Below are 17,135 nucleotides of genomic sequence, written 5' to 3'. Positions count from 1 at the left end.
GGAGAAATATGCTGGCACTGCAGTAACAGCCGTTTATGAGAGATTGATGCGAGCGCGTGCACATTAACACACATACAGACACACAGCTCTGCAGAGGGCTCAAGATGGAGCCGGAGCCACAGAACACCCATCAGTGAGACCCCCCTCCACCATGATGGACAAATATTTTTATGTGTAATAAGGCCATCCCATTGTCATGACAAGCTCTATAAAAACAAAATATCACACGGCCAATTATCTTTCAAAATTGAATATTATATAGCACAGCACAGACGGGAACAATGAAATGAGTGTGGTATCCCGACAGACTACGTAGATAAGCGCCACACACCTTAATGTAACCCCAAGACACCGACAGCAGGTAATTGGCTTCAGGCATTTTGGACCCCGTTTTCTCGTTCCTATACAAAGCCAGAACTGTAATCCAACGGAAAGAAAAATAGAGCCAGGCAAACCAGATTCTTTCAGTGCCAAAACGACAAAATGATCTCCTCTCCTCCTGTGTTTCACTTCTCAGCAGCTAAGAGAGCAGCTCAATAATGGCTTATGCTCCTTCTCGGCAGCAGAAAAGGGCCAGCTCTGAGTCTCCATGCCTAGAGATGGAGGAGTAGATAGATGGGCTGTCGGATGTAGAGGAAAATTCGGCAGTGTAGCCAGGCTGGGTGAAAAGGAGATCCAACGGGCTGTGTAGATTGGCTGGAGCTGCAGACGCTGGACCTGTGAGCTGGGGACTCTCAGCACACTGATGAATAATGGAGAAGCAGCAAGGAAGGGAGGAGGGGTAAAAAAAAACTGCGATGGAGATGAGGAGGAGGGAGTGAGGCAGCAATGTTCATCTGACTGGAGGGGGGGTTCCTCCACGGGATTTGTCTTGCTTCACTGCTCTCAATGCTGTAGTGCTCAGTCCCCTCCTACCCTGCTTCTCTCTTCCCATGTTTCTCTTTTTCGTTCCCTCCCTCCCTCTCTCTTCTGTTTTTCCCCTGCTGTAGTCTGCCAGCCCCGGCAACACGCTCTATTCCCATGATGTGACAGAAAGTGAGGTGAAGAGGGGTGATAATTACAGCTTGGCATTTCTGTGTGTATATATGAAGTTTTGAAGGGGTGTTTGAGTGATTGATATTTGATATCCAGTCCTGTATACCCCTGTAATTCTTCTAAAACCATTTTTATGAAGTCAGCCACTGTGTAGGAATTTCATCAAACCATACAGCTCTGCCTCCCCTCTACCCTGATATGATGAGGGTTGAAAAATGGGATGGGGCACGTTCCGAGGAATGTGAATTCACAGCTGTATTTTTACCACCATTATCGCTATTATCATGTGCTCCTCTCCCTCTCCTGATACTCTTGTTGTCCTGACCTCCCTGAGTACCGCGGCCATTGTGGAAGACTTCTGAGCCGGTTCATTGTCCACACCTCATAATAATATTAGATGCTGTCAGGGTGTCTGGAGAACGCTATTTTTAACAACAAAGATAACCAGACAGTGGGAAAGATGGAAAGACAAGAGGGGGGAAAAGAAGTGGAATCTAATTTCATCCTTTCCCCATGTAGGTGACATCAGCCCACATTTTCTCTGTCTGCAAATAGGTGTTGTCTTTGTCAATCACCAGATCAGCCCAATGCCATGGCAACCGTGTCAGCCATCCACTAAAAGGCTGTTTCTGAAGGAGGAGAGGAAAAGGCTTCCCCTTTTCTTTCCCAGCCCGACATGTGGTGTAGCTGCTGAGCTGTCACGAGGATGCACCACACACGTTGCCTTCTCTCGCATCCATGGATGCACAGACTGAACCCCCTCCCCCCACCACTCTCTGTCTCACTCGCTACCACTTACATGTCAATTTCTCTCCTGGCTACCACTTGCCAGCACAGTCATCAATCTCAGTCTGTCTGCCTTGCTGGCAGAATCAATGGGATGTCCTTGGAACAGGTGTTGATACAGCTGCAGAGCTAGGGCCACCTGAATGGAATGCTTTTTTATTTTTTTTTCACTAATTCTCAGAGAAATTTTCACTTCACTATATGTGTATGTTTATGTATGTGTGCAAGTTTGGAAAAAAATTGAGGAAGAGATTAAACCTCAATAAGGGCTACAGATTACAGATCCCTCTGCTCCTGCAGAGGGAAGAAACAAATAGCCAAGAGGTAGGATGCAAAAACAAAAAAGGGAGAGAGAGCGCTCTTTATATAATACCTCACTGCATAATATATAAAGAAATAACAGCAGGGGGTGTTTCTCTGCGATGTGTTGAAGAGCTATGTTTACCCAGAGGTTGAAAATGCATACAACAAGCTACAAATACTGTTCTCTGCAGTTACTGTATGAACAGTGCATGTTGGTACATCACATGCATATTTTACACACACATACCCTGCATACACATGTTTCTTAAGTTTTTTTTTTTTTTTAAATTGCGTGTGTTTGATATTTGTCATTTATTCAAGGGTAGAAAAGATTTGTCGTTACTAAGACTTGACACTGGGGGAAGATTAAACTCGTGGAGCTCTACACATACCTCTTTCTCACATACTACTCATTGGTTACTACTCCTATTCATTCTTTCTATTTATTCTTTCCTCTGCTCCATTTCCTGTCCCTTCGTTTCTACTTTGACCTCTTTTTTTTCTTCTCCTTTTTTTTTCAAAGTTTCTTTTCCATATGCTCTGCACTTGTGTTAATATTGTCATTCTCTCTTTAGCTCCATATCTCCTGCTCTTAACCTTTTAATCTTTGTCTCTCTTCTTGCAGGAGGTTGGGTTGACTCAGGAGAGAACTGCTGTGACAGGCAGAGAAGGTGAACGGAGCCTGTGGCGTTTCATTGTGAGTAGGGGAAAAAACACAACACTGAGCCTTTTCCATTCAGATGTAATCCCGTCGGACAGCTCACTCCGGAGGGCAGCCACACGGACAGGTAGGCAGACTCTGAGTCTCTTTCTGACACGAGACTCTCAGCTTGTGCACTCGCAAAAATGTGACCAGGTACTACAGAGTGTATTTAGTTTCTTTTTCTGTACTGATTGTTGGGTTATGCTGGCAGCATTTGATCTAATTGCAGATGCAATTCTAGTGTCAATTTTTAAAAACATGACGATACCTTTTACCAAACCATAAAAGGGTATTATTTCTTTTTTTTTTTTTTTTTACTTTCTTGGTTAGATTAATTTCACTTGGAAACAGCAATGTCCAACTTGTTTTCTGTTTAAATTCCTTATTTAAATCTCCTATGGTTCCTGTAATGTTTTGCCTGGCAGCCACTAGTGGGCACACTACACTCAGTCTGCTGCAGATCAGCCTTCTGAATGAGTACACTTAACCCTACACTGAAAGAACTTGAGGTTGAAACTTTGTCAAACCTTAATCTGTCCTAATCAGAAAAACCGCAAATCATAAAAAACATTTTCTTTTAGCCAATCAAAAATGTATCCAGAACAGTTAGAAAATGTTTTAGGATAATATCACTAGTGCAATTACATTTTTGATTTAGTTTAACTTTTTAACCTGAACACATTTTTTTAATAGATTTATTAAAAAGTCTGGAAGCTTCTGCTAAAATAAATGATTTCCATGATCATAAGTAGTTGATCATCTGAACTGAATTGACAGGATATATAACATTTACAGAATGCACTACGGCAACGTGACTTATGCAATAATTTCTTTAACAGCAAATCTGTCACAGTTGTGGTTCCCCCCCCCCCACTCGCTTTAGCAAACATGACGCATTGTGGCATAACTCTGTAAAGATCAGGGAACCTACCTACGTATTAACAATGTGTATGTTGAGAAGCAATGCAGACATCTCTGAGAAACTGCCTGACTACCTCTCACTTCCTCTGACTCACATACACATGCTAGTCTTCGTCGGTACGAGAAAACATGTATAAATGTCTCTAAATTATGTTGAAAAAGAACAATACGGTTTAAGAACAGGAGACAAAAACTGAGGAAGATAAAGGAAGCAAGACATTTCTCAGATGTGTGACTCATTTCCATCACATATGTGCATTAAGGACTCAGCCAAGTCAGATGTGATCTGCAACACCATTTTTGGCCAGAGCAGAACTGTTAATGGGCTGCACATTCATTTTGCTTCAAAAGCAGAAACCATCCGCAAATGTACGGCCACACAGTGAACATTGCACCAAAACAATTTCTTAAAAGGCCAACACAGGCATTGCTTCAATCACCTAAACCTTTTTCTACAGAATTTACGAGCGAAAGGCTTATGCAAATCCGATTTAAAAGAAATAAGGTACCTGTCTAAGTATTGGACATTTTACTCTGTGTTTAAACCAACTGACCATTATGCATCACCTAACACAAGTAGATCTCGGGTTCTCCCAAGATTACCTGCCTGCTGACTCTCTGTAAGAAAAAGTGGAAAAAATAACAGTCTGGCACTATGCTTATCAGCTGCCTGTTTCTCCGATTACTTAAATCCAGGGTCAGTTTGCTCATTAAATGATCTCCTTACTCATCTTTTCACATGGCCAGTCTCTTTAAGTGGTTAAAGAAAGAAGTTTGATAATGAGACAATATTTAAGACAGTTTTGCTTAACCCACCTATTTGTGGAAAGATATTGATATAATACCAGGCTTTGGTCAAACATAAACTCCGGTGTGATAGATTACTGCAGTAAATCTATGAATCAACTTAAAATTTTGCATTATACGTGAATGAAAGGGTGCAACAGGTCTAAAAAGTACGATGCATGTACCTCTACTTATGCTATGCTTGAATGTATAACGGAAAATGCAAATGAATCGCATATACTTGCGTAATATACAGCTTTGTAACCTAAACATTGCTAAAAGCAGGAGGAAACTAAAGAACTGTTTCAGTGTTCACTTCAGTGAAATGATTTCAGAAATGTTTTGAAACACCCACCAGAAAATGTACTGAAACAGCGTGCAAAAGTCCCCCTCGTTAAATGAACCACTATGGTTAAGCACCAAAAAAGTCCACACAAGACAGACTAAAAAGAGCTGAAATGATTACAAATCCTTCAAACAATATACATTCTAAGACAACTCACCTTTCTCCAACCATTTAGCTTTCCTAATTTTCTCTCTTTCTTGTCAAAGCAGCAGGCTCCCATGTTGCTGTGTGTAGAGTGCAGAGCTGAGCAGGGCTGCCGTCCGTTAAAGTGTCTGTCTCAGTCTGACTACAGCATGAGTAAAAGAACCAAGCCTCAGTTCTCTGACGCTAGGAAACGCCACAGCTCTACTGACTCACTTCAGGCTGCGAGTTCTGACTAGGCTTTACCTCACACCCTGTGTATGTGGAGCAATGACCGTGTGTGTTTGTGTGTGTGTAAGAGAGAGAGCCAAACCTCTGCCTCATACACACTCCCTCATACGGATAGTCCCGCCTTCTGCCTCTTGCTCATCTTACTCCTGCAGCCAGCGGTCACAACTCTGAGGTTTACATTGTCAATATCGCAATTGTTATCAATGTCTTCACAAGATTTTGACATGTTTTGATGAATATAGTGGATTTTTCTGAACTGTCAAACACAGCAAGGTGTAGTCTTACTTTAATGAGTGAAGTTCTTTTGGAGTGTTTTTGGAACAAATCACAAAGATGATTTTTATTAATGGCTTTACAAAGTTTTCCAAAAGCTAGTTGATAACTTGATTTTTGTCGTTAATAAATATTGTTGAATCACCAAAAGAAAGCAGAAAGTACTTTACATTACCACACACTGTGAATGGAAAAATGAGCCTTAGAAACACATGTGGGGTATAGCAACTATTAAGTCTACAGATTTCCAAATAGGCTTGCACCAACAATTACAGAATTCATTAATTAGTTTAATTATTTATATTATTCAATAAGCAGTTTTTATTAACCAATTAATTATTGTCCCTTTTTCCAGATCTCAGGTAATTTCTTTAACTCACTTGTTCAATATATTGAACAGACCAAATCCCAAAGATATTCATTATGCAAGTGTGTTTAAACCAAAGAACAAGGAAAAAAATAACAGTTGAAAAACTGGTTGCAGTTAATCTTTGACATAACGGCTTGATGAAACACTTTAATAATCTAAATTTGTTGTTTAAGTATTGTTTAAGTTTGGCTTTTAATTTCTGCCCTACCTTGACCATATAACATCCCCAACCTTGACTCAAAAGAATATTCCAACAATATACCTCGACCTGTCTACATCAGCCATACTTGACATTGAGGATAGTTACGTACTGTAATTCCTCAGCAGCAGATGTAACCTACATTTTACCTTGGTGGTGCAGGAGCAGCTTCTCCCATTTCACCTCTTTCATACTCATGTTTCATACTCTGCCACAGCTTGATTAGCAATTTTTCCATGCTAAATACAACAGGCACTCAGGTCACGTTAGGTCACTAGCATGTTCTCATTAATTAAACCAGGTCGAGTGTAATGGTCCACATGACTTAGGGTTAGCAGTTGTGTAATGTTGTAGGTTCCTGTAAAAACAGGGCTTGGAGTAAGAATTTAAATATCTGTAGGATTAACCTACTGTTAATATGGATACAAAGCCACATGCAGCCAAGTAGACAGAAACTGAATACGAGTCAGGCATGTTTTGTGTACGGTTCTTTATCAGTGTCTTATCCACAGATGGTTACATGTCAGGACACATTCACACACCTGCCAATGTCACATTAACAAGACGTAATACACAATAACCACACTGTGCCATCTGACATGCTGTACTTGGTCATGTCCACTGCTCTCGTTATCTCTTCATAAAACCTCTCTGACACATTAAACTTTGAGATAAGGTAAGGACAACATGGTACCTCCAAAGGATTGTTTAACATAAATAATAATTAAACTAAAATATTTCGCACCGACACACATACATTTGTTCTTCGATGTTGATCTGCTAAACTAAAACAGCTGTCAATTAATTATTATTAATAATAATAGTTATTACTTTGTTTCACAGTCTGATTATCTTGGCAGCCGAGAGTTTCAGTCTCAAAATGTTTTTTGGAAAAGCCAGACTAGAACTACCCCTGCATTATTCCCTAGTTGTAAAATTTTGGAATTTACACAAGCAGGAGGCTGAAATCAGTGTAGATAACCTACTGATAACGTCTGGCTGAGTCCTGCCAGTTTTTCCTTCGATTGGCAAACACCTAAAACTACAGTTTTAAGTTGCATAACTGTAATTCATCACATAATCCAATAAATTAGGGTTGGTGTGCACCAGCAGCTTTACCACATAAGGTATAAAATGTTTCAACTCCAACCTTTTTTGTGAAACCCAAAGAAAGCTATGCCTTCAGTTTACCCCATCTGCCCTCTGTCATTCTACTGTCCTAAAGCCTTCTATCACATCTAAATTTCTGATTGTTTAAATGCATTATTTGTTTCTTAGTCGACCTTGTGTTTCCTAACAAAAAAAAACCTTTCCACTTGTCAGTCAGTGCCAGATCATTGTCCAGATGACGACACCATTTGGATGAATAAACATAACCATTAAATAATCAAACGGGTATGATGAGATGTCTATTGTTATTTAGAGGGAGAGATCCGGGGATCAGGAAGGGCACCGGAAGAGAGAGTCACTGCCCCTGGGTCTAGATTGATCTCTCTCATATGCTTGTCTTCCGGTAGTTATGAGAACATTTGTTGATGTAATCTATTCCCCAGCCCCTTTACTTTAACAGGAACAATTACAAATAAACCCCAACCACAAACTAAAAAAAAACCTAACCCTAATTTAATTCTAACCAGAACCATGAAACCTAGCTTTAACCTTCAAACTGCACTTTAAAGTTGTGAGAACTAAACTGAACCTCTGTCCTTACTACAATGATAAAGTAAACTAAGACATAACTACATAAAAACATGCACAAACACGCACACAAAATGTTCTTGCTCTTCCTCTCTAGTTTATTGTTTGGCTCACAATGGGTCACCTTGCATCCTGTTGTCCAGTTTTAAAGAATAACATGCTTTTGCACTCGCCTTACTTTTTTTTTTTTAAAGGTTTAGAACAAAGCACAAACAAAATCTATCAAATATTGAAAGAGTCAACAAAAAAGTGGGAATCTGTTAGTTATCTCCCTCCACAGCAGTGGAAGATGTCATTTTAGTTAGACTGCATCTACAGCAAAGTTGGCCAAGCACCAATGTTAATGTTGCAACCATGGATGCATTATAAAGTAAATTCTAGATTCTTTCTATTCTTTTAAATCACACTTGTTTATTTGGTGCAAATGCCAAAATCTTTTCTTGCTTCTGTGTTGGCTGTTCAGCCATGAGACTTTACACCGGGATGATGTCAGACACATTAAAATCATTTGTCTCTAATAAAGTTTGAATAAATTAAAAATTTGTAGTTGGTGTCCTGTCAACAGTTTAGTGTTCCCTTCAATAATGGTGGTCTGTTGGGAATTTTATTTATTTAAACTGCAGTAACACAAGTGGCCAATTGGGGCATGTTGGCAGCATGGCTGCATGGTAATGCCCTATCTAGCCCTCTGAATACGTCACCATTTATAGCCCATGAATGCATTTGCCTCATTTGTAAACCATGTTACCGCAATCAAGTATGAAGTAAACCATGTTTTGATGTGCTCAATGTAAAGTCTCACGGGTCAAGCAGACAAGAAGTGCAGTGGATCAGGGAAACACTGAACCTTTTATTGTTTCATGCACTAAATGATCTTTCACATGAATGCAGGGGAATTACCTTAAGTCCATAAATAAGTTTTCATGATAATTTAGTCACATTGGCTAATGACAACTCAGGCCAATGTGCAAACCAGTGCATTACAATATCCTGATTCTAATAGTATGTTCTAAATAAGGGAAGGAAATGGTTAAAGCATGAGCTAAACTTACTAATTTTACATACATATTAGGTACCAAGGAAAAGTTAAATAAATAAAGTGATCTATACAATGCAGCTAAATTTGCAAGCTTGGTACCGTTCTCTTTCAGGCTTTATCAACTTCTTGCTACTTGTACAAGTTCAACCAAAGCTGATAAAAATGAGAGAGAGATGCAGACATACAGTATAGGCTGCAGTTTCACAGCATCCAATGCTGATTTTTATAAAAACGTTTTTAGAGGTAGTAATGATGACAACTACACGCTATAAATGGGAAGGAATTAGTAACCAAATTCTAACATAAATTGACCTCAGTAACTGAATCTAGGTACTCACCATATACACAGTGACACAGAAGACAAATAATAATCAGTGAACAATGAAGAGTTCACGTGAAAGGAGGAAAAATAAGCTTTGATGCAAAACACACTTTTGCATCAGACCGTCTTTGCACAGGAGAATAATACAGTACTTAATGAGCTGATGTATGAATATGACTGCATGTTACCCAAGTGTACAGAAACCCTACATGACCAGTCAGTGCTTATGCCAACATATGCTAATTGCTGCAGCCCCCTTTTACCAACCCAAACTTCACCTGTTACACTATTGACTTTGCTAAGATCATACTAAGTTCAAAATTTCCCTGCTAATGAAAGAAGCGGAGACTTCTACAAAGATGCATCTTGCCTTACCTTGTTTGAGGCCATGTCGCTGACAGAGCGGTAGGTCTGGATGGTCTCCAGCTGGTCGAGACACCAGTCCAACTCCTCCATCGTCTCCATGGCCAGTTTCTGGTACGCCTCATCTGTCAACAGGCAGCCAGCACACAGAGATACACAGTCAGAACAGACGGAGCACATAGAGCCCGAGCGCTGCCCAGCCACTCCCAGACAACATCCACCCACAGGTCCTGCTCGGGGCACCTGCTGCTGAGGAGGGGGAATGGCAAGAGGTGGCATCCGGCTGCAGCGCTCCTTCATCATGGGGAGGTGTAGCGATGGCGAGTTGGTGGACTCGCAGCTGTTAGCAGAGACAACAGAAGGAAAGCTAGGACCTGAGTTTGCGCTGTCACATACTAATCTTTTCTCTTGGTGGGTATGTGTGTGACCCACCCCCTTCGCTCTGTCTTCCAATCTTAGGGCCTCAGCTCATTTACATAAAATTGACTCTCCGGAACAGGAAACCAGATACCCTTCACCCACCCCAGATATACACACTTTGCCCACAGTCACAGGAAGCAGGCACCTCTGATTCTACACACATGAGCTTTTGTCATGCTAGCCAAAGGTTTTACTGTAAATACATTTTCTGCTTTGTCTGACACACACGACACATTATTTAATCTGTGTAATTATTACACTTGATTATTGACAGTTGACAGGTCAGAGAACTTGACAAGTAGTGATACAGTTGAGACACCGACTTGGTAGTGGGCCTATCTGTGTCTGATATACCCCATTCCGAGTCAGTTTTAGATTCAGTTGTGTTGAAATACAAAAATGACAGCTGTGACGTGTGTGTTAATTGTTTTTTTTTTTTTTTGCAGTCTGTATGCACAATGTGCTGTTGTAGCTCAGAAATAGAATTATGAAAACTGACTTGGGTATTAATTCACCAAGAACACTATTCCCTAATATTTAGCAATAGTCAGGATGAGCAAAGTCCCAGAATGTCTGGTTTGCTATTAGATAAAACAAAAAAAAAGCAGAGAATTATAACATTGTTGGGCTTTTCTGGTGGAAAGAAATGAATTGTTATGCTATACATGATGGATCCTATAGTTATTGAATACTTAAAGGATGGTTGGACTGTGTAAATTATTGCTTATTTGTTTTATGCTGCCAAACTAAAAGATGTTCTCCATTGACCACAGGGTAAGTGCTTCGATTCCTGGTCTCTCCTGTCTACATGTTGTTGAGGTGTTCTTGGTGGGTTAGGTGAGCACCTTGCATGGCATGGCCTTGTGAGAAACGTGGAAACAAATAAATTAAAGGAGGCTGTACTAGTGTTTGGTTTTATTTTCCTCTCCTTCTGTTAAAATAAACTTGATTCTCTATTAGTTAATGAGCAACGTTTCTGTTGAAATTGAAATTACTGTTTAGATTAAACGGTGCCAATGACCAGATACTTTAAATATGTGCATTGTTGCTACTACTCATATATTCTTTCATAAATTTAGAACCAATATCGTAGCACTGTTCCTCTGGTTTAAATGTGTTTTTCAGACAACTGTATGTTGAGGTTGGAGTGACTCTGTTAGGAGAAACAGTGGGAGTTTGTGATGAGGTGGTTGGTTTTGTTGAACTGATACACTTGTCTGTTGCTCCTGCATTGTGTATACTTTGGGTCTCCTAGCTGCAGAGCATAACATGGCAGCCGGGTGTGCACTGTGGCGACCTTAACGCAGCTACGTAGAATGTGTCTCGGACTCTGATCTCCTCACCATCAAAGACACAAGCCTGTTTGCTCTCCCAAACACGAGAGGCATCCACAGCCTGCCCTCATTCTGATGAAGGGAGTGAAAGAAAGAGAAGGAGAGTGTGTTTTTAGGTGAACTCCACCAGCGTCTGATGTTCAAACGGCTTACACCTATTTGAGATGTTTCTTTACAGTATTCCCAGATCTTTTGAGGTGTTTAAGAAGCTTGTTTTCCTTTTTCTCAATTGAACTTTTAAACTCTGTCAAGATGGTAAGAAACGGCTATAAATAAAGGAGTACTGCTTGCTTATCCACAGTAGTCTATAGATACATGCTGTAAGCAGTCTAGCAGACGAGTAATGTTACATGTACATTAGAGCCCAAGGCCCAGGAACAGGTAGGGATAACAATAGGGCTTCACCTAATGATTGTTTTTGTCAATTAATCTATAGATTATTTTCCCACCCGTTATTATTCACTGGGTTGCCCATGGAACAAAATAACATAATCACCTGAAGTATTGTACAATTGCACCAGTCTATCCCAAACCAAACACGACAAACTATACCTTTTTACAAAGCAGAAAGCCTCACGATTCCAATGATGTAAACCAATTTAAGATTGGGACCACAGCAACAACAGTTTCTCAAAATGTAACTAGTTCATACTCAGCAAGATGGTAAATCTTAAATTTCCAGCATTCTGGATCAAAACAAGCCCACGTCTAAGCATCTATGACAAAGATTGTGCCTTCAGTGAGCCTGTAAACCAATCAAAGCCCCCCGACAGTACCCCACAACTTTACTTGGTGGTTTAACACCTCTGTTACAGCTAGCTAAAGGTGTTTGTTCCCTCTGATGCAGAATGGTGTTGTAGACCTAATCCCAAACATTAGGATCAATATAAATCAATATATTTGATTTTAGTGCACTCAATTTCTAATGTTTTAGATTTTTTTTAATAGCCCCAAATCACAAAATTGTTCCAATTGGTTTTAAAGTCTATACACCCTTTCGTTGGTGCTTTAAAATTGGATGGTGCTTTAAAGAGTGTGTACTTTACATGGACTTCCATTGTCCGTCAAAGGTAGAGCATTTAACAAACGCAAAGGGCCACATAAGCCACTTTTCACCACATATTGTTTTTAAGCACCAACAATTTGCACTGTGAATCAGCTGTGTGCCTCCTTTTTCTCTCCCTCAGTGCTGTCACTCTGCTGCAATACGAACACAGTCAAGGTTGTCAAAAATTCGATTTTCTGTCCCTATACAGTTAAAAGCTGTGCACAAGGCTTCCAAAATACATTACAGGTGGGGGATAATTTTAGATGACCCTCTGCTGCATGTATATGCAGATTTCTATTAACCAGGTTGTTGAAGTGCATGTAAATGCCGTTCCCAGATTATCAGAGAAAGCTATGTGTCGGTTATTGAGGCCATTGGGGGTGGAGTCGGGGGGACAGAAGTTGAAAAAACAAAAACGGGGGGAAAAAAACAGGCTGCAGATGTGAGTGAAAATGTGACATGGCTGTATTGGATAATTCAGGATCATCTGGTTTTCACTACATTTATTAGATAATGTGTAAAATTTAAGTTTGTGTAAAATGCAGATTTAGTGGTTGGTAACTTTTATAAATGGTAGATAGGGTTGCTTTTGTAATTCAATACTGGACCAAATCTGCCAGAATTTTAGTAGAATGGAGTGTGTGTGTTTTAAGTCTAATGTAGACGGGCAATGATCTAAGAGAGAACTAGTGACTATAGACTGAGCATGAAACTCTAGTGGTTAAATCACTGTTACAGAACTTGAGGTACTCATTAAGTATATACAGTTGGACCCAAATGTTTGCTTCCCTTTATTTTGAAATGACCAAATTACATTTATAATTACTTTATCAACATAAAGGTGTATGTTTTGCATCCCCCCCCCTACATGACATTTGCATGTAGGCAGGCACAAAGTCTCAACCCTTCTTGGAAAATTCACTTTAAATTTTGATTAAACAATTGTGGTAGCTGTTTCTTAAATTTATGGAAAACGTTTGATGTTTTAAAATAAGGGGATACAACTTTATGCAACAAACTATCAGGATTTTTGACAAAGATACAAGACTGCGTACATAAAGCTTAAAGTTCTGCATTGCTGACAGAAACCACAAGCTAAAGATTAGGCTATGTAAGAGATGGATAATAGATTCAGCGGTTTAATCAGTTAACTTCTGGATTCTAGGGCGATGTTGAACAATTTTAATAATTGTGCTCTGTTAAGTTCAATATAATTTAAAAGCAGTTATTGACCTATAATAGTGAGTGTGTTTAGAAGCGACTGTAGCTCAGTTGGTAAAGGCAGTTGTCCACGGACCACAGGGTCAGTGGTATATGTGTCTGGGCAGCACACTGAACCCCTAACATCCCATTCCCCTCCTCAACTGTGCAGTGCCGAAATTGGGGATGGCTGTGTCAGGAAGGGCATCCGGCGTAAAAACTGCCAAATCAACATGCGAACAATGATCCGCTGTGGCGACACTGAACTCAGGGGATAAGCCGAAAGGACAAAAAAATAATAAAAATAAACAGTGTGTTTGTGTCTTTTTGATTGCGTGCATTTTGACATGGCACAATACATACCACACATTGGTTTGATCCAAAGGTCTGATTTTAAAAACACAGCTCTTATTCACACATCTGTTTGGCTCTTGGCAACAGCTGCTAAGGCTAATGGGTACCATACTGTAGCACACTTGGGGAATAAAAAACAAAAACAAGCTTAAGTTAGAATATCCAAATGGATCTGCAGGTCAGGACAGAGAATTTGAAATATAGGGGTGTGTGTGTGTGGTAGTGAGGCTGCATCATTGGTACTGAATTGCTAGATTGATGACTCGAGCTTTTAACCACTTTCATGACTTTGAGTTCAAAACAAGCAATAAAACGAGCAATAAAATCTAGTTTTAGTAAATCGGGACAAAAACCTCTTCACCAGGCCAACTTCTTGTGGTTCCCCGCATAATGTACTAAATACAAACTCTGCATAGGTGCACCTTAACACTTGTAAAACCGTTTGTCTGATCTCTGCCTTGCTGCCTTAACACGAGTGCTGGGCCTAGTTTACCACTAGTCAAATAAAATGCAACGCTTTATGTGCTTAATACTATTCTGATAGCAGTTAGATCTAATGCTTTCAGTACTTTGCTTCAAAGGAACATTTCGATACATAAATGATCACAAACACAACCAAGTCAATTTCTTGCTGGAGCTAAAAGATAGTCTAATAGGTAATGAGTATAAAACTCAGTCCTTTGTCTTTAAATATTACTTAATGGTAATCAAATAACAATGTAATGGCGCTGTGCACTAAAAATGACATTATTTTACATAATCACTGGATATTAGTCTGTAGTAGGAAAATGATACACAGGGAAATAACGCAGTATGGATGAATGCTTTTCGGTGCCCAAATCAGGATGTTCCATGACGTGCTACTGAAAAATGCACATCAGAGACCCTGATTTGTAGTCTCACTACTTTTTTAGAGAACCATGCCAATACATGAAAATGGAAATTGAAGCCACATTCTAGAGTGATATTAAAAGAAACTAAGCAAGTGTTACTTTGAAGAAAGGTGGATTAATCAGTGAAATAGTGAAGACAGACACCAACAATTCCAAATCTGTGTAGAAAACTTCTACATAACCATAAAAACACAAGTGATACAGGATCCCCGCTAAAGCAGCAATATTATTGCAAAGCCCGCTCTTTTTGCTGAAAAGACATAATTCTTGACTGTGACAAAGTCTGCAGTGTCATATCAAATTCCATTTAGTCATCTGCAGGCTTCAATTTACCTGAAATCATTTGGAGACATTAAACAGAGATGAGCAGACGTACATGTACATCGCTGCTGACCGTAACCCAGTGAGTAAATATTACTCTGAATATGCTTTAATATTATTCCAGATGTTTATTTTAGTGTATTGTGTTTATTTATCGCACGTGTGATTTATGTGTTTTTATGATTGCCTAACTTTGCACACACAAATTTTTCATTGAGAGTTTTGGGAGATAGTATTTGGTTGGTTGTTCTTGATGTTGTCCAGTGGTTGTAGCTGATTGTACTATATGCAGGTCAACGCCGTGGCTGTAGTGACTTTGTGATATATTTATAACATTGTAATGCGAAGTAAGACAGCTGGTACTTTACTTTGTTAAGTACTACTTGCTCTACCTAAAGTCAGTATTGCATTTTCTGTTTGTTTTTCTTTAAATGTTTTTATTCGTATTAATGCAGATTAATTAGTTGTTAAGCAAAGTATCAGTTACATTAAATTAATGAAAATTATATTGTTGCAAAAGTTTACATCCCCCTTCATAAATGTATTAAAAATTAACTTTGATTTCTGATAATGGAACATTTTTACTAGCTGGAAGGCACGTTAAATATTATGTTGATAAAAGAAATGTAGTTTTATCCCTTTGACATTTCAAAATTACATTTACAAAGTCTGGTTATTACAAACAATAGTTGAACATTCTTATTTGTTTGTCATGTGTTTTTAAGATACTACAATCCTGCAGCTGCATGCACCATGTACTGTCATAGACTCAGATGGACCAAGAGAAACAGCCAAATATCTACACACACACACACACACCACACCACTATGTAATAGGGGATTTCCACCACCTCCACCCTGACACAAGGACCTTTCAGTCAGACCTACAGTCTGTCCCACAGTGGCAGGCAGGAAAACACGCAAACACACGCCACACACACACACACTGTGCTGTACATATGCATAAGCTATAATGTCTTATTACGGCACTAACTCACAAACATATACTTTCTAGCTGAGAGTGGCAGAGGGAGGGAGGCTTAGAAGAAACATGAGGGCAACTCACTCTTTCGCTTAAATTAATATTTAGTTAATTGTTAAATTGTACATTATACAGCAAAATATAAAATGGACAAGACTGTACACGTACTTAAAGCTGCTTTCAAAAACCCTTCAACAATTTCAATGTCAAATTATAACATACACTGAAAAATTATCCTATCAAAAGCCAAAACTAAATGCTTACTACTTGTGAAGTAGACTAATCACATTCTGATGGGTCTTATACAGCGAGTAAAATAATTAGCGAACATATAACCATTCTTCTCAGCAAAGAAATCAAAGCATAGATGTCTATAAAAAAGTTATGTGTAATGACACAAGGAAATGGTATTTAACACACTTACTGAAATATATTCAATATGTCGTACAAAAGCCTTGGTAATGACAGCTTCAAGAAGCCTCCTCTATGTTGAAACTAGTGGCCTGCATTGGTCAGGTGTAATTTGGCCCATTCTTCCACACAGTTAGCCTTCAAATATCGAATGTGTCGTGGGTCACTGCTATGTACTCTGATCTTTGGTTCTTTCCATAGATTTTCAGTTGGATTCAAGTCAGCTGGGCCATTGTAGCAGCTTTATTTTCTTTCATTTGAGTTTCTTCTAGAGTGAGTGTTTTCGGGCTGATGTGTAGTGCCATTTGCGTGTATTATGTCATCCAAAAAGTTAAATTTAGGTCTAAACTGACCAGACTACATTCTCCCACTATTTCCCACACTTATCCAAATGTTGTGCAGCAAACTTTAAACAACTTCAACATTCTTTTTTTTTCTCTGCAATGGAGTCCTGCATGGTGAGCGTGCATGCAAACCATGGCGATCGAGTGCATTGTTTATTGTTGGGTTTTGTTTTTTTTTTTTTACGTGCCAATTTCAGGTCTTTCTGAAGCTCTACGCAAGTTGTCCTTGGCTCTTGGACAACTCTTCTGATCATTGTTTTCACTCACAAGAAATCTTGTGAAGAGCAACTGGTCGAGGCTGGTTTATGCTGA

At 39.3% G+C, this 17,135-nt stretch overlaps 1 protein-coding gene across 5 annotated transcripts in view; it reads right to left on the bottom strand.

Moving 5' to 3' along the window:
• The window catches only part of pde4ba (phosphodiesterase 4B, cAMP-specific a), a 157,822-nt gene that overhangs the window by 9,127 nt on the left and 131,560 nt on the right, over nucleotides 1-17,135 (bottom strand). For 4 of the 5 annotated variants that reach the window (XM_067514488.1, XM_067514489.1, XM_067514490.1 and 1 more), the window contains one exon: nucleotides 9,529-9,641. In XM_067514488.1, the coding sequence (XP_067370589.1) occupies nucleotides 9,529-9,641 (113 nt within the window). Of the gene's footprint in view, nucleotides 1-331; nucleotides 4,993-9,528; nucleotides 9,642-17,135 lie in introns of those variants that run through there. The other variant, XM_067514493.1, reaches the window with a different exon arrangement.

This window comes from Channa argus, chromosome 8, assembly GCF_033026475.1.
Source record: "Channa argus isolate prfri chromosome 8, Channa argus male v1.0, whole genome shotgun sequence".
Lineage (NCBI taxonomy): Eukaryota > Metazoa > Chordata > Actinopteri > Anabantiformes > Channidae > Channa > Channa argus.
Note: the sequence above shows the minus strand (reverse complement) of the source record. Positions and strands in the feature narration are given on the sequence as shown.